The sequence below is a fragment of the Numida meleagris genome, chromosome 2 (assembly GCF_002078875.1).
Source record: "Numida meleagris isolate 19003 breed g44 Domestic line chromosome 2, NumMel1.0, whole genome shotgun sequence".
Lineage (NCBI taxonomy): Eukaryota > Metazoa > Chordata > Aves > Galliformes > Numididae > Numida > Numida meleagris.
In genome coordinates, this window is record NC_034410.1 from 111,785,906 (window position 1) to 111,804,636 (window position 18,731).

The 18,731-nt window shown below is 38.4% G+C and overlaps 1 protein-coding gene across 1 annotated transcript in view; it reads left to right on the top strand.

The window, feature by feature from the left end:
- The window catches only part of CLVS1 (clavesin 1), an 87,462-nt gene that overhangs the window by 13,803 nt on the left and 54,928 nt on the right, over positions 1 to 18,731 (top strand). Inside the window, exon 2 of the mRNA XM_021389063.1 lies at positions 11,602 to 11,776. Coding sequence (XP_021244738.1) covers positions 11,602 to 11,776 — 175 coding nt within the window. The remainder of the gene's footprint in view (positions 1 to 11,601; positions 11,777 to 18,731) is intronic.

Genomic DNA, 18,731 nt, shown 5'->3' on the forward strand with positions numbered 1-18,731 from the left:
ATGTGTTTCTTTGGAAACAAGCTTGTACTGTATGCACTGTTTTTCAAAAAAGAAGAGGAAGTACAGACTAAGGGATGATTTCTTTGTTCAAGATATCCATGCATAACTCTAGCACTGACATTTTCGTTCTGGATTTTTGTCAAGGCCATGTTACTAGACTTGCTGTGATGGTATCTACTGATTCTTTTCCTGTTGTTTATGATCGTTACTCTTCGTGTTTTGAGTAGAGATCCTGATTGTTCTAGCCATCCAGCTCCAGAGATGGCCTCCTTCCAAAGAGAAGTTGGGCAGGACATCAGTGTGAACTGAATTCAAAATCACAAAAAAATTATCTATTATTTCCTGTATTTGTTACACATTTTGCTGGATGTGTAATTATTTATAATTGAATAGTGTAGAGTAGTGCCTTAGCCAAATTTCTTCAGTAATTCCCTACATTAACTATGAGAGAATTCTTATTAGAAATGTGAAGAAAATTATAATATTAGCTTTGCAATAAAAAGCAATACAAACAGAAGTAGAAATATTCAAATCATTAATTACATCATCAATGTACCATTTCCAATTAGGAAAAATAAAACACAGATATTTCCCTCAGAAACAGCAAACCCCGAAAATATGGTTACCAAATGATAGAGAGTAAACATCTACATGTATTGTATGTTCTATTGTACAGAAGTAAGAACATTTTAGGAGGCTGCTGATGCCTTCTGTAGTAAGAAATTAATGAAACTTTTCTTTCAGTATCCCCATTGTTGCAATTAGCACAAAATTCTCTTTCAGTTCAACTGAATTTTAATAGTTTATAAACAATTTATATTGTTTTTTTCCACTGGCAATTCTTGATAAAATTTGATAGTCTGCCAAAATAATAACATCACATTACTTTTCCAAGGCAAAGACCACACAGTACCTGCAGCACTAATCTGTACCCTACAGGGAAACACTGGCATATACTGAAAAAATATACTGGCACTGTGCATAGGAAACATCATAAGACATAAGAAACTCAAGCTAGCCTGCCTTTCTCCATACCAATGCAACGCTTCACAATCTCATTTCCAGTTTCTTTGGGTTCTCAAATTAAACAGCTACTGTACACTGCAGCTACCAATAGACAACACAAAGACACATTCCATCCCATCCAGGACAATGTCTCCTGCTACTAGATGGTGGAATAAGTCAAATCCTGGTAAAATATGCAATTAAAAGTATTGATTAAATGCTCCAAGTTGATTGCCTTGTTTTTTTTTCTTTTCTTTTTTTAAATGGGGACATAATGTACCAAAGCACAGCATTCTGAGAAAACTAAGTACTAAGAAACCATGGAAGACTGGTGTGAGTTTTAAAATGTGCTTTATTTTTCCTTTTGTGATTATGATATTTGAACTCATACTTAAAAATTGATTATAGCCCATTTTGTTCACTGATCTTGCACAGTGGTCATTTTGAGAAAAAGTAAAAGGAATTATGACTGTTTCTAATTATTCTTTGCAAGCTGGAATTTCACATTTTTGTTCCAGAATTACTTCATCTGTTTTGAGAAAGCCAGTTTGAGAAAGCTGAACACAGTTGTATTTCTAAATGAACTGGGTCACTCCTATTAATTTGCTCATGTTGTTGATTTGGAAAAATTTCCACTAGGCTTATTATGTGGCAGAGAGGCCTTCTAAGCCCATCTTTTTTTCTTTTTTTTTCTTGAAATTCTCTCAGAAAGCCATATTTTGCATCTTCAAGTCCTAAAGAGATGTCAAAGAATTCCCGTACACCCAAGGGCAGCTCACTTCCTCACTTGCAAAGCAGGATGTGGTTGTGCCTCTCTCTGGATAAGTACGTTTTTTGTTACACTCATCACTATTACCTTATATAGTGGCAGTGAAATCCACTGGAAAGATTTTTATCTTCCTTTAGGCCGAAATCTTTTGCTCTATTACTGTCACTCATACAAAATAACACTCAGTAAAAGACCATTAGAGATATGTAGTACAGTGCTGAAAATACTTGATTTCAGTATTTCCCCTTCAAAAGGAGAATTGCCTCACTCACTGGTGTTCTTACAGTAGCAGTTGTCACTCATACCTATAATATTGCCTGTATAGTTGAATTCAACACTAGCTCCTAAGATTTCTCCTACAGTGTGCTGTGATCCAGAGTGATGTCTTCCATGACCTTTGTTTTCTACTTACTAGTCATAAGATTCATTGGGTTATGTCATCTATTTTGTTGGTTGTCAAACTGAAGAGTTGTGTCAGAGGAATTCAGATCATCCAGAACAACTACTGTCAGCTGCTTTTGTCACAGGAGGTCTGATGCCCAGTGAAGGCTGTGACAAATCTGGAGAACATTAGTAAGAAGACATACCCTTTTTTTCTAATTCTACTGGTCGCCTTTAACTTGACTCTACATTCTTGTTTGGACTGCATCACATTTTATATCTTGTTAAAGATTTGATAAAGTCTGGAGTCTTCTACAACTACACCTTGTTTATATTTTCAGTGGATTTCTGAAAAAAAAATATATATATATGCTCTTAAAGGGAAATGGTGATTGCTGTTAACTTCTCCACTTCTCCACTGATGTTGCATGAATTATGATCCATTCAAAAGTGGCTAGGATGAAAACTGCTTGTTTTTCTTTATCTTCATGGGACTCCTATTTTCAACATAACTGTGCAAAGCAGTTTCTTTGTAGCTGACAGTACCATGATCCCACGCACTTTTAACCGCCTTCTCTACTTAATTTTTTTTCTAGTCCTTCTTCTCACCTCAGTTGAATCATTATTGCAAAATTTTTTCATTTTTTCCCTACTTTTGAGATCTGCAAAGAACATTTTTTCTAGACTATGTCTTATGAATCTTTATAGCATCTGTTTCGAGTTCCCCAATGATCATTTCTACATCAATAATATCAAGATCCTCTGTCTTGTCAGCAATATCAAAGTTGTCTATTGTTCCAGTGGGAAACCTCTTTGATATGTAGTGCTTGACATGTCTTTTCATTTGCTTATGAGAAATTCTTAGAATATTTTCATGTCTATCTTTTATTGGCCCTTGGGAGCTTCAACTAAAATAATTTATAACTCTTCTTGTGATTGACATCTCTTTTGTACATATTTTTAAAGACTGCTACTTTCTCTGTCTAGATTTAGGTACAGCATGAACACAGGTATATTCTTTTTCCTGATTTAATAACCATTTGGAGTGTTTACTAAAATATGCTTGCGTTTCTACTTTTTGCTACTTTTTCTTCTCATGCCTTGGCATTTATCTTAACCAATATCTCTGAAGAAATTCAGATTTGATTATTTTCATTTGATGATGATGTCCCACATGGCTTCATCAGTCTATTCTTGCTGTTCTAGAGACCGCGGTGCTCCAACCTTTTTAGTAACATGATTCTTTTGCACCATCCTCTATATTATGACATATAAAATGTCATTTTTACTGGAGAAAAGGTGTTAAATCTGGAAACTTTAATGTTCCTGATTGTTTTGTTCACAAATTATTTCTTTGCTTTTCACTGGTGGCAGTGCTGCTTACTGCTCTGCTTTTCCATTTGATTCCTCCAGAAAGGAGAGATAAAACATGGTCACTCTAGTTCTTCAGGATACCATCTGGTGATACCACAACTACTCTGTAAATGTGAACATATACATTTATAATGTATGTTCTTTCAGTTGAAGATCCAGAAGCGTTTTCCCACCATCATGTGAATCATTTCTAGATGTGCCATTGCTGCACAGTCAACTACGGCCTTTCTCTGTGTGCATTCATTCCACACAGGCCAAGGAGCATGTCACACTCACTTAAAAAGGACATATGGATATATGTTGTATTTTTCTTTTCCTTCTTCATTCTGTGCATTTGTTAGGGCCATGGTGCTGAATGATTGCCACCTTCACAAACGGTATTGGAATGTCATGCATAGATATCTACTTGTATTTCTTTCTCAGTTAAGTCACTATTCACCATGATGAAGACAGCACTGTTCTTCCTACCGGGTAGATTCAGCCTGCCACAGTCTGCTCCTGACCATCCAAACTCTCTTGATTATTCAGTTTTCCTATAATTTCTTCTGATGCGCATTGTCCTGTAGTGTCAAATGTATCTTCAAGAGCTCCATACATAAGAAAAAGGGACCCCCCAACAGAATATTTTTCAAAATATGAGAAAAATATGAGTTCTCCCAGGCAAGTTTTGATTCTCATTTGTCAAGCACGTAAATTTATACTACCTGTGACTCTAACGATAGGAGATGGAGGTGGACCATCCTTTGACCTTAGGCTTCATGGTGATTTCAGGTTAGGCACTGGAAGAAGAGGTGACTTGGTGCATACCTTTCGTGTTCATTAGCTTGTGATGACCAGCTGAAACTTCATTACCTGTAAATTCAAGCGCAGAAGAGTCTGCTTAGCTGAATAACTAAAGCTTTTAAACACAGAGAAGGATGCAAGTGTTGGAATGAACTTTCAGGCATTCTGCTACATTATTTAGAGCTCTCTGGATTGATGAGTACTCCACAAGTACCCAGTGTTTGAATATACATAAGCAATAACATAGCCTTTATAATTCTGAACTCAGCACTTTCAGAATATGTATGCATTGGTGAGTTTGATCTAGTCTTCACTGAGGTCTGTTGCAAGAGTGACCGTTTGCAAAAAAAAGGGCCAATAAAATAATTCGTTGGAACTGTCTGAGGCAAAATATGTAAACATGCCATTTAGTTAGCTTATCAAAAATCTTTTGGAGAAGCGTAGTATAAAAATATTTTCAGGAATACTAACAAATACTCAAGTAAGTTCTTGCCTTGCATGTAAAAGTGGCCCTGAAATTTCATGCTGATAATAGGATTTTTCAGTGGCAAAATGATAAGCTGCAATAATATTTTTCCAGATATAGATAAATGGTGAAGTGACCAAAAAAAAAAAAAAAAAAAAAAAAGTTGCAGGCTAGTAGGCTAGTAAAGATTAGCAAAAACTGTGGAGAAAAAATGGGAATAACCTAGAAAAGCAGAATTTATTATGAAAAAAAGATAAAATCCAATGAAGTCTAAGTCAGAGCAAGAGCACTGTATTTAATATGTGGCCACATCTTGTATGCAGATCCTTCATTCTCTCTTATCTATATGCAGTTTCTTCTGGGTTTTCAATTACTGTTAACCTTTTAAGAAAAACATCAAGTCATTATGGGCAGCACAATTAAGAAGTGTACTTACTGTGCAATGGTGGTCAGAAAAGTTAATAAGATGTTAGGCTGAATTAAGAATGAGACAGAGAATAAATAGGAAAAGATAACATTCTTTTATGTATGATATTCCAAACTCACCTTGGATGCTGAATTCAATTTACACTGTATTATCTCAAAACAAGGGGATATAAAAAATGCAGCAACCTCCCCCCCCCCCCCCCCCTGAAAAAAGAGCAGTAAAAGGAATTCATTAAAGTTATGAATGAGTGAAGTAATCACATCAGGACAGAACAAAAAGTCCAGGACTATTTAAAATGCAAAGTTATTAAAGAAGTAGTGGAAATATAGGTAGAAGAGTGGAATTATATAGAGAAAAAATGATTCAAGAAACAATCAGTAATGTCATTTGTACCTTCTTATAATAATAGAACAAAGGAGCTGTATAATTGCTTTCTGGAGTTAGACAGTAGCTTCATAATGTTCAAAAGAAAGTCCTTTCCTTTTCGGTAATGAAAAATTAACTTGTGGAACACAACGATGCAAGAGATTGAGCAAATAGCTTAGTGTAATTCAAGAACGGATTGCAGGGTTGGGAGGCAATAAGAAAAGGCTATGCAGAATAAAGTAAACAACACAAGCCATCTATCCTAATGCTTCTAACCATAAGCTGTTCATGTACCAGCATTCTTGCTGTTTCATCATTACTACAGTTTTGCTTTGAAGAAACAGTGTCCTCACAACATTGGTAAAACCAGAATGGTCTGAGACAGTATCCTGAGCTGTGACCATCGCTTTCTTCCCATGTGTAATCTCCTAAATCCCTACCAGGGGAAATCACTAACCTGAAACCACCGCAAAAGCACTCTTTGCCCATCTTCTCATGGTCACTCTGGGGGAAACTGTATTGGAGACTATCCATTCACATTAGTGTAGTTGCTCTATAATATTGTTTTTATGGATATGTTTAGAGGTGGTAATGTAGGACTTTTAATAATTTGCAGAGTATTGTAACACAGTGTCAGTTTTTTACCTAACAAGCAAAGGGAGGAGTGGATGTCACTTCTCATTTTCCCCATGTAGGTCCCTTTGATGGAAGCTGGCCATGACAGGGGTCTGAAGAGCTCCACCCTCTGCACTCCCAGTCACCAAGTACAGAGGCTGTGAAGGTCTCTGTTTCTCAGCTGAGATGCACACAAGAAAGGGTCGTTACGCAGTCACATTAACATCAGGGACAAAGTACTCATTTGGCAAGTGAGTCCACAATATGAATGAGTGTGTGTTGGAGGAGATTTGTAACACAGGCTTGAATACAAAGCATGCATTTCAGAGTTTATTGGTTGCTATGGAGCTCAACTGAAGTAGAAGGTGTAGGCAAAACACCTTATAGTACTTACATATAGAAGAAGCTCAGGCAGAAATGTAACATGGTGAATACTTCTAGATCTTTAAGAAAACCACCCAGAGGCAATTTTTGGATGATAAAAGAATAAACTAATGCAGTTTTTTTTTTTTTTTTTTCCTGAAAGCTTGTCCATTTCTCCTTCATTGGCAATGGCAGAGGCATCCAGCTCAATCCAAGGACGAATTCAAAGCCAGCCAGATTTCTGAGGGTGACTGGCTTCCATTCAGTTATAAACTAAGCAGTGAATTTCTAATGCTGTTAAACACAGTGCAGGTCTCATCTTAATCTATTCCATTCTTTGCACACAGTACATTGCTGGACTAAGTGCTTCCACAGAAAAAAGATCATTACAATTCTCTATCCAGACTGTTAAATGGATAGAAAGTTATTTGGAAATTTTACTTATAGGCTCACACTGATGTTATCTGTTCCCTAAAAAACAGGAGCTTTACTCAATAGGAATTTCATGTTCATGTATTCTACTTCTACAGAAAAATAAAAAATCTGTTATTTGGTATGACAAAGAAAGGGGTTGTGCCCTACAGTATAAGAAAAAATTCTCATGTTGTTGTGTATAGAATTTCTCCTATTGGGAGCTGGGGAATTATTCATATTTTTGCAGCTAATGTTTTCAAATAGCTTTGAATTGTTCTACAGAGAAAGTTACCCATGGCTGGCCAAAATATTTGTTTTGAACATTTGCTGTGAATGTAATCCATTTGCTTTGTAAATCTTTGACAAGTCTTCCTAATTCCTGTGCTCATATACGCTATTCACATTTCACACAGATGAGACAAGTGCTTTTCAGCGCATGAGACAGCTGTGAGCTCCTCTGCTCAGCTGTTCATCTTCTCTGGTGCATGATTAGTCAAGTGAGTCACCAAGTTTATTCATGATTCTTCATTTTGCAGTTATTCTTCCTAGTTATTCTCCAGTCAGTGGCTGCCCTGAGTTCTGTACTTTTCTGTACAGTTTTTCTGTACAGCTCATATATGGGGCTTTTTTTTCTCATCAAAAGGCCATCACATATAAAGATGAAATCCCGCAGTGGCTGGACTGGCTGCCATCTCCTTTCACTAGTGGAAAGGTAGAGTAGCTACTCATGATGTGCAGGGACTTGTTATGAACAAATGCAAATTTGTTTGCAACACAGAAATTGACTTCAAAAGCCAACACTGACTAGATTCCAAGGGTTCTTCCATGCATACCATATTTTGGCTGTGTGTGGGAACAATTAAAATCATTCCTTTCTGTGTTGTCCCTTCTCCACCAGCATTGATTCAAGGTCAGGCTGGATGAGGCTCTGAGCACCTGATCTAGCTGCAGGTGTCCCTTTTCACTGGGGACAACTGGGGAATTCGACTAAATTATTTTTAAGGGTCCTTTCCTACTCAAATGATTCTATAATTCTATGATCTTTAGCGTTGTTCATATCTCCCTTTCTAAATCTTTCCTTACTGCTTCTTCAGATTTGGTTAGCTCAGATAATTTGAGGTAACCTGACCATATTTTTCTGCTCCTCCTTTCCAATTCCTCTCATGCTTTTTACTCCCAGTATAAATACTCCAGGCAGCATACTGACAACTTCTCCCCCAGCTAGAAGCTAAGGAGGCATTTCTGCTCTCCACAGGTGATTTATTGTGGAGAGGGAACAAAGCAAGACGTAGTCTTTTACCTGACTTGTTTTATGTCATTTCTGCAACATATTAAATGTTATTCTGTCTTGGCCACGGACTCTTTCTGAAGTATACTATACTGTCTTCTCCTCTTGGTTGTCCAAACAGACTCATGACATCAGTTTTCTATTCCTTTGTTTTTTGCCTGCTTATGCTATGATGTTTTAGCAAGTTCACTTCTGTTTTACATTGAAAAGGTGATACATTCCTTAATTTGGTATCCCAAGTCAGTCTGTAACAAGTAAGGAAATCCCCTTAATCTGTATTTGCATTTAACTAAGCCACCTTTTAAGTGTTTTGAGTTAAGTATTACAGGAAAGAGTCTCGTACAACATACTTACTCTGAGACATTAAACTGGGCTTTCTGCAACTGCCAAAATAATGACACCGACCCAAACTTTGTTAGCTTACTTCCTTGTGGGACAGTCAGGATTTTAGTGACTGTTTTGCTTACTACCAGACAGGTACACAAACTGGGAGAAGAACTTGAGAGTAGCCCAGCTGAGAAGGACTTAGGGATTCTGGGTGATGAAAAATTTAACATGAGCCAGCACTGCACTCGCAGTCCAGAAGGTCAATGATATCCATCAGAAGAGGAGCGGTCAGCAGGGCAAGGGAGGTGATTGTCCCACTCTATTATGCCCTCGTGTGGCCCCAGCTGGAGTACTGTGTCCAGGTCTGGGGCCCCCAATACAGGAAAGATGTGGAGCTCTTGGAGAGGGTCCAGAGGAGGGCTGCAAAGATGATCAGAGGACTGGAGCACCTCTCCTGTGAAGACAGGCTGAAGGAACTGGGTGTGCTCAGCCTGGAAAAGAGAAGGCTGTGGAGGGACCTCATTGCAGCCTTCCAGTGTTTAAAGGGAGTTTATAAATGAGAGAAATCAACTTTTTAAATGAGTAGATAGTGATAGGACAAGGGGGAATGATTTTAAACTAAAGGAAGGAAGATTTAGATTAGTTGGGGGAAGTTCTTTTACTGAGAGAGTGGTGAGGTGCTGGAACAGGCTGCCCAGAGAGGTTGTGGATGTCCCGTCCCTGGAGATGTTTAACGGCTGGTTGGATGGGGCCCTGGGGACTCCAGTACTAGCAGATGGCAACCCTGCCTACGGCAGGGGGTTGGAACTTGATGATACTTGTGGTCCCTCCCAACCCAAGCCACTCTATGATTATATGATTCAGACAATTTTAATGGCTTCAGTTGCCAGTATTTCTGCACGTTTATACTTTTAACCATCTGAATAGCCCAATTAGTTTAACTACCATGCTTGAAACACAGCCGGTGTTGAACTGTTCAGAGCGAGTAATATCAAAAACCTTTACTGATGCTATTTTCTTAGAGATTCTTGCAGTGTGTCTTATTTGACTTCTTATTTACCAACAGTCCCTCACCTTTATTTTCCAGGTATCTCTTCAAAATGGCTGGTGGCAGAGACATTCAATATAGATCATTTAATTTTCCTGCTATGTCTTTATCCCCCTTAATTGTTCCCATTGCACCCTGGTACTCCACTGAGCCTTTTGATTCTCTCACAGCCTGCTTACGCCTCTTATAATTAAGTAATTTCTTCTTATTTATTTTCATGTTATGCCTTTGGCTAATCTCCCCACCAAATCCCTCTGCTAAACCATTCACAGTTTTGTTTTACATTATTGTGCCATACCACTAGCTTCTGTTGGGCTAACTTTCCATTTTCCACAGAATATCTGAAGAGCCTCTTTTGTGGTACCTTCCCATTCAGCCAAAGCAGATAGGCCCTTTCCCTTCTTTCTCCCTTTTGTCATTCAGGGGCATGTGCAAATCTTTTGTAACTCATTAATGGCTCACTTCAGCAGGCTTCATGCTGAATCTTTAAAGAACCCTATACATTTCCTTTTGTGTAATAGTAATTTATTTAACTTTTTTTTAACTCTTTTTTTTTTTCTTGTGAGGGAGTTAAACTGGAAGGGGGCGGGAAGGAGATCGATAAGGGAAGGGAACGTAAAGCAAGGAACAAAAGAGATGGACTAATAGAAAGTGGTTCTGTGCTCATGCATAGAAAATGATTTGGATGCAAATCAGTCACACAGCTGAATGATTTGTCTCAAAGCCTTAAGGTTAAGGAGCAGAGGGCTTCAGCCTCGAGTGGCGCTCTGATTTCTATCCAGTCCCTGCATTCAGCAAGCATCAGGCCTGCAAACAGCCCACCTGGAGGACTTCTGTGCCGCTTTTGTCTCCTTGTAGTCAGCTGAAAAAAAGTCTTTGTGCTGACTTTACCTCATTCATAGTGTCTTAAAGCTGCAAATATGGGGAGGTGGAAGGGATCTAGGTGCAGGACAACCAGATTAGTTACATGCTGAGGAAAATGAATAATATATTTCCCAGGCAAGTAATTTCCCACTGAAAGTATGGAGAAGTACAGGTGGGTAAATTTTGATAACCCAATAATTTATGTAGACAGCTAAATAAAGATTTGAATTCCTAAGCATAGGGTCTGAGAGGAAGATTTTGCTCAGTCAAATATTTAACTGTGATTTAGAGTTTACGTGGATTATTAAAAAAATGCCTTGTATGAATCGTTTCTATTCAGCATTACTGAAATCATTATCCAGCTTTTAGAAGCATTAGAGGTAGCAGGGTCGTGAATCATAGAATCATAGAATGGTTTGGGTTGGAAGGAACCTTTAAGATCATCTAGTTCCAACCCACTCACCAGACACCACTCACCAGACCAGGTTGTTCAAAGCCCCATCCAGCCTGGCCTTGAATGCCTCCAGGGCAGGGGCATCTACAACCTCACTGGGCAACCTGTTCCAGATAAACTTTACTGTGCAAAGACTGGGATCATTCCTTCTACCTGAGTAGGAAACGAGGCAGTCTATTTGTAACCGCACAATTTATATTAATATTGTACAGACTTATTTCCTTTTTTAGATATTCCTCTTGGAAGTGGAAAGAGTAAAACCTAACAAAAAACTGGTAGAGTATATCCAAAGGAGCAGGGATTTAAATTGATAGCTTGAATCTCTTTCACTTCACCACAGACAAATATTTTCCCAAAGTAGCTTAACTAAAATCTATTGTAAGGTATGCCAGAAGAATCAAAAAGATTTAATTCATGGTTTATTTTATCCACCAGTGAACAGAACTTATCACATCAAGCAGAGGAATGTAAGCTGCAGATCATGAGCACTTTAGTAACACTTCTGAAATAACTTTCTTTTCAAAAAGAATTCCACCAGAAAAAGATTTTCCATCTTTCGCACATGCCCCATCTGCAGCAAAGCTATCTAGAGGTTTGAAGATAACTGCCACCATTGATTTGGTTTTTTTGTTTTTTTTTTTAATGCTTTGTCTTTAGGAACTCCTTCATAGATATCCTTCGAGCTATTCTACTGTCTTTGGAAGTGCTCATCGAAGATCAGGAGCTTCAGATAAATGGCTTCATTCTAATTATAGACTGGAGCAACTTCTCCTTCAAGCAAGCCTCCAAGCTTACACCATCTATCCTCAAATTGGCCATTGAAGGCTTGCAGGTAGGTGGAGGGCACCATGTGCCTGCATCTTTGTTACTACAGCTAGACATATATGCCCCAGCACTGGGCAGGGTGAAGAGGTGGTGGGAGACATTAACCCAGAACGCTTGAGTTCAATTCACTTGCAGCATAGATTGATTTTCAGATGTTTCATTTTTGCTGTCTGTTGCTTTTTTTTTTTCCAGCTGTAAATCATTGTAACCAATATATACGTGTTAGTTACTGCAGCATTAAGGAGGATGTTTAGAGATTTGAGGTTTAATCCATTGGAGAAATCAAGGGGATTAAAATTCATCAACATCTGCCTTCTGGAGTGTGCAGCTTGCATGCAAGCAAAACTGCATGCAGAGGGAGAGTGAGTGAGAGGAAGAGAGCAGTTCCCTCAGCACCTGGAAGTGTGTTGTCATATTGCTTGCATGGATGCGTTTGAGTTGGAGGGAAGTGAGGAAGAGGGAGGACAGGCTCCCCATTGTGCTCTCATTCTGACTGCCTTAATTTGCCATACAGGATCCTGTCACATTACGGTTTGGACTGTTCAGGGGCTGCACATCCACTTGGTGCTTGCAAATAAATAGGAGCAAATTAAAACCATGTGCTGTTTCAGAGTTAGGGAGAAAGTGAAGGCAAGATAACTGGAGCCTGATGGAGCAACCAGAAGTTAGGCATGGACTGTGGTGCTCTGGGGGAACTTCAGCCTTTTCCACTTGATTCCAAGTCCATCTCTTCTGTTAGACCTGAGTTGGACATTCATACTTGAAGTAGTCTGACACCACCTTATTAATTGTGGACATTTGATACAATCTCAGAACTATTCAGGTTGGAAGGACCTCTGAAGATCATTTCTTCCAGCCCCTCTGCTTGAAGCAGGGCTGACTCCAACTTAGACCAGGCTCAAGGACTGCATTTCACATAGCTTCATATCTAAAAGGCAAGATTTTATAAATGATTGTGTTTCCATTTTATTTTTAGTACTTTTTAGGCATCCTGCAGTGATAAATACCTCTGCAATAATCTTCCCTGGTGTGTGTATTTTAGATTTAACTCATGCACTAGAAAGAACAATTTGTTCAACTATTTTTTTGACTAACAAATTGCCTATAATTAGATCATGATTTTCTTTACTTTATGCTATTATTCAAAAATAAGGCAGAAAAATCTGCCAGTAATTTCTATCCTGTGTTCTCCTTTGTGGGGAATTTTCAGCAATTCTAACAAATTAGAAAGTCAAGCTGTGCAATTAGTCCCTAAAAGATAAGGACAGTACCTTATCTTCTCCTGATGCTGCTATCACTTCATCTGCATTCCTTTGCAGAATAACATTCTGTGGTTTAAAAAAACCTTCACTTGGAAGAGAAAGCCATGTGAAATTCAGAAGGAAATCAAATGTCAGCAAAATGCTCTTGTGCCTGTCCAATCTGGTGTACTCCCAACTCTCTAGCAAGAGGCCAGTTCAGTCTTTGGCCCATCTGATTTCTGCCCAAGGCACTACAGGCTGTCTCTCTATTGCATGGGAATGAAGGGACATATCCAACTCATGGCAGCTTCAGGTCTGAGCGGTGGAAAAGAGAGCTATTTCTTTCAGACCCGCTTTCCCCTACTGTGCTCATTCACAGGTGTTTCTTCATCATTCCCAGACGGAGAGGCCCCCAGGTTATTTGCAGTTGTTGGCAACAGTATGTTTCTGGAAGTCTCAAAGCCTGAAAATATCAGTACTGGCCTTAAAATTATATCATTATCCTGATAACCTGTGCTGTGCTGGGCAATGTCATGAAGCTGACTTTCTTCTTCTGATGGATGTGTATTTCATTTCTCATTTGAAGTCACATTACTTTCTTCTGAAGTTAAGCAGAAATATAACTTTCTATAAAATACACAAGTGTCTCTTTCGCTAACAACTGGTGGGCTCAGCTAGTTGTAGGAGTTGTGAATGTTGCACTTCAGTTTATAAGGTTTGGAAGGATGTCATTCATGCTAGGTTTTCCTGCACAGGTTGATCCTTGCAGGTCCCTTCCAGCTCAGGATATTCTTTGACTCTATGAAAAATATAGCAAGCGAAGGGATTCTTCTTTGTGGTTGGACTTGATGATCTTGAAGGTCCTTTCCAATCTGAGCAATTCTATGATTCTAAGATTCTTTTAAAATTTTTGGCACTTATGTTTGTTGTTGAAGCACTTTCAGTAACACTTTGTTTTATTATTATTTGAAAATTGGCTGACATTAAACTAATGTAAAATTTATTTAAAATGTAGTTGAAATGCAGGCAAGATCTAAGTACAGTAAAAGAAGAGTCACAACAGGAGTTGCACTGAAGTTCATTGAAAGTAAAATAGTCAAGTTCTGCTCTCATGAGGTGATGATATCTGAAACAGATCAAGGTTGTTTCAGTTCCTTGTTATTTCCCACAGCTACGGCATTGTGCACATATAGATGCTCAGACAGGCAGATTACATGGATATCCAAATCCTCCTTCCTATGAAGAGATTTTGAGCCATATTATATCCTACATAAGTCTAGTAGTTGGATGGTGTCATGGTTTTGTGATTTTTGGTTATTGGTATTCCACATCATAACATCGTGTAGTGGATATACCTGGTTCTCAGAAGAGGACTACTACAGTCCCCACGGTACTTTGCTCCTCTGTTACCATTTCCAGCCGGAGGGAAAAGATAAAAGCTCGCAGTATAAAAACTTGCAGATCACAAGACCTCGCCCTTTTTCCGCCGTCTCTCATCTTGGCAGCACCTCGCTCTCCAGCCGTCTTATCGTCAGTAGTAGAGTAAGGCCTACCTTGATTTTTGGGACATTCTCTCTCTGTATTGGATTTATCAGCTTAAATTGTAATTATATTGTATTATAGTGTGTTGTTTTTCATTCCGATATCTTTTTTAGTAAATTAGTTTGTTTCTCCTCAGATTGTTGCCGCTGTTCTTTGCTCTCAGGGCCATCTCCTTACCCTTTTCCCCTTTTCCCTTTTCCCGGGGTGTGGACCCGTGGATTCCCCGTCCCCCTTTGTCACGGAACTGGGCCGAACACCCGTAAACCGTTGACAGATGGAAAATATCTCTTTCAAATTTGGGTGGGGTTGAGCCTGTATGTCCACATGTTGTTATCTAAGTGAGGAAATTCTAGACTGTCTGTAATTTTAATGCTATAATTGAATCATTTTCCCATAGCTCTGTGAAGCTCTCATTTGATTCTATATCTCAGTCTACTCTTTTGTGAAAAACAAAACCACTAAGAATACAGAGTTTGTATTTTTTTCTTATTTCCAAATTGTTTTGTGCCAGTGACAGTATTGACAACTCTTTTTTCTTTTTTTTATTCCTTTTTTTTTTTTTTTTCATTTGTGTTTATTTTTTTTTTTCCTTGAATTACTGCTGGAGTGTATCATCACTAAGTGAAAGAAACAAACCTTACACAGGTGCATGTGATAATGAATCCTGTATTGCAAGACCACTACAGGTCAGACCTCATAGACTGGCCTGAAAAGATTAATACATTGCTATTTTACAGGGTGCTCAGTTCCAAACATTGCACAAGTCTGTAAATACTCAGAGATATTAAATAATAGTTACATCATCATTTTGTCTTTCTCATTACTCTATTTGAATTTCTGCTTGCTCTATTTGAATTTCCATGTTTGCTATTGACCACTGGCTTGAAAACCTCTGATAAATATGAAAATTAGGACTGAACTTGATGTGGCAATTCCTGATGATCATAGGACTGTAGAATCATAGAATCATTTAGGCTGGAAAAGGCCCCTAAGATCATCTAGTCCACCCATCAGCCCTTCACTACCAGGCCCACTAACCCACGTCCCTCAGTGCCACATCGACACATTTCTTGAACACCTCCAGGGACTGTGACTACACCACCTCCCTGGGCAGCCTTTTCTAATGCTTCACTACTCTTTCTGAGAAGAAATATTTCCTAATATCCAAACTGAATTTCCTCGGTGCAACTTGAGGCCATATTCTCTTGCCCTGTCACTAGTTACATGCAAGAAGAGTCCAACCTCCACCTCATCACAACCTCGTTTCAAGCAGATGTCAAGGGCAATAAGGTCTCCCGTGATCCTCTTCTCCTCCAGACTAAACAACCCCAGTTCCCTCAGCTGCTCCCCATAAGACTTGTGCTCCGGACTCTTCACAGCTTTGTTACCCTTCTCTGGACACACTCCAGGGCCTCAATATCTTTCTTGTAGTGAGGGGCTCAAAATTGAACTGCAAGTGTTTCATTGAATATAGCTTGGGTGTGCAGCGAAGTCCAGATTTTTAAAAAATACGTAAAAAATTTCTTTATTGTTTGCTTGGAGTATGTAGTTGCTTTGCCTCCAGACAGGACTTTCGATTTTAGAGTGGATAGAGAAACACTGTTTCTTCTGCCTTATCCAACAGCACAGCCACATCCTGCAGCCTGTGTTCATGCACACATGCATTCAGACAGAACCCCCCCAGCTAGTCTTCTGAGTTGAAAGGCAGCAAGTTCTCCAGCAGTGTCCAGCAATACCCCAAACCTTTGAAAATATTCAGCACAAGCTATGATCTCACCTTTGATGAAAACAAAGCCAGAAGGCTACCAAAACCCAGCTGAGTAGCTTACAGCACAAGTCAGCTGCCTTACAAAAGGGTTGACTTGCCCCAAGCCCTTCAAGATACTGTAGCTAGTAGGATGAATGGCTATATCCTGGACATCTTCAGTTATTGGTTTTGTTGTTGTTTTTCTCTGATAATTCTGTAACATACAATTACAATAATGTATGCAAGGGCAATGACTCTTAAAAAAAGCCCTACCTCTACTTTGTGACAATGATGAATCACTGCAGGAGTGATCTTTACTTTCATATTCAATAGAGCTTTGATTCAAATTTCACAATCACTGCCACTAATAACAGTATCAACAGCAAACAGGGATCTGACCCCAAATATTCACTGGTAATAGCCTGACAGAAGCTGTGACCAACAACACTCACTAGGAGATTAATTGAAGTTCTTTTATCACTGTTATTATTTTTTAGATTCTCTTCAGTTTATCATCATGCAGTGAAAACTGAATACTCTCGTTTATGGAAATGAAAGAAAATAAGATGATGATGATTTAAGAACACTTAAATTAGATACTGGTATTGACAAAATTCTAAAACAAAAAGAAGAAACAAAAAAAATAAGGGAAAACTTTTCTAAACTTCTCTTAGAAAATTCTTGTTTAAGTTCTATTTGTCTAGAATAGCACTGATGTGGAAATCAAGTCAGATAGTCCAGCTAATGAGTTTGTTTGGGCATTACTGGATATTATCTCACTTTGAAATCTGGATTGAGATAACAGATTAGGGAAAATGCAGCACAGAATTATGTGGAGCTTTTCAATCTTTAATATAAGGTATAATTTTTTAAAATGTAAAGTGGTTTCCCTCCTACTGTAAGTATGTGGGATTACTGAGAAACTTAATGTCAGATAACTTAGAGAAGCAGATTACTTGTCTCTTGACACTGTTTTCTACAACCAAATATTTTTCATGTTTTGCTTCAAAAGGAATAAAATACAAGATATGATGAAGCTAGAATGTAGAACTTATCGGAAAAATGTGTAGTCCAACATCATGCCAAAAGCATTTTTTGTTTTTTTTTTTTTTCTAAATGCTAGAGCTGATAGAAGCTTTCCAGTGATTTTTTTTTTCCCTGGAACAATGTTATTTTGTCAAAATAGAGGTATTATGTTAAAATATATTTGTTCAATATATGTTTTTTTTTCAAAAATTTTCTGGAAAATAAATTGTAAATATGCTTCTTTTGAAAATTTCCAACTGAAAAATCAAAATACTTAATATTCCGTTTCATTATGGCCTCAAGTTGCGCCAGGGGAGATTTAGGCTGGACATTAGGAAACACCACTTTTCTGAAAGAGTGGTCAGGCGCTGGAATGGGCTGCCCAGGGAGGTGGTGGAGTCACCGTCCCTGGAGGTGTTCAAGAAACATTTAGATATAATGTTGAGAGACATGGTTTAGTGGAGTTATTGGTGGTAAGTGGATGGTTGGACTAGATGATCTTGTAGGTCTTTTCCAACCTAGCTAATTCTATGATTCTATGATTCTATGATTATGAGTGGCAAGAAGTGCTCGAATTCTTTCTAATTTGTTACCAGCTCTTATTTATTCAAAGTTGAAACCATGTGAGATTATGGAATAGTATTTCAGATCAGCACAATCTAGGTTAATGATCATGACCAAGTCTTTGATGTGGTCTGACTGGGGATCTAAACAGAGCCCAGGCAGTGATCATACACTTGCATACTTTGCCAGACCCTCTGCTCTGCAAGCTTGGTCTTTCCTTCACAAGACCTAGAGCAAGGAACTGAACTTCATCTTCTTGCTTAAACACATTTACACATGAAAAACTGAGGAAGGTATGATCTCAGAGGTGGCTTTAGTACTTCCAGTTCAATTCCTTATGAATTGTGTGTGAAAGAAGCAAGCTCTGAGCGGCCTTACACAGTAAGTGTAAGACAGTCAGTCTTCCATAGAGATTCTAATCATAGCACTGCTGTTACATGATAGTTTAAAGTGAGAATCTACATTACAACAAACTGAAGAACACCCTAAAAAGGCTTATTCTAGTTCTGTCTTTCTATAGAAACCTGTAGTGTAGGGAGAAATCCATCTATGCTATAAACTTACATTGCTGTTATTTCTTGTCAGGTATTTATAACATCCTGTATTAATCAAAAGATGCAGAGCTCTCTGCCATTGCCTACTGAAGGTAGAGCAGCTCAAACCCTCAGTGCTGGGCAAGTAAAATCACATGTAGAGTGTACACTTGCCCAGACAAGTACAAGTAAATAAACTTAACATCTAGTGTAAAAATCAAGGTAGACTCTAAAACAGTATTTCTGAGAGACTAAATGCAGACTCAGACACTGCTCATTCATTAGTTCATCTTCTCAGTCTTTCAGGCT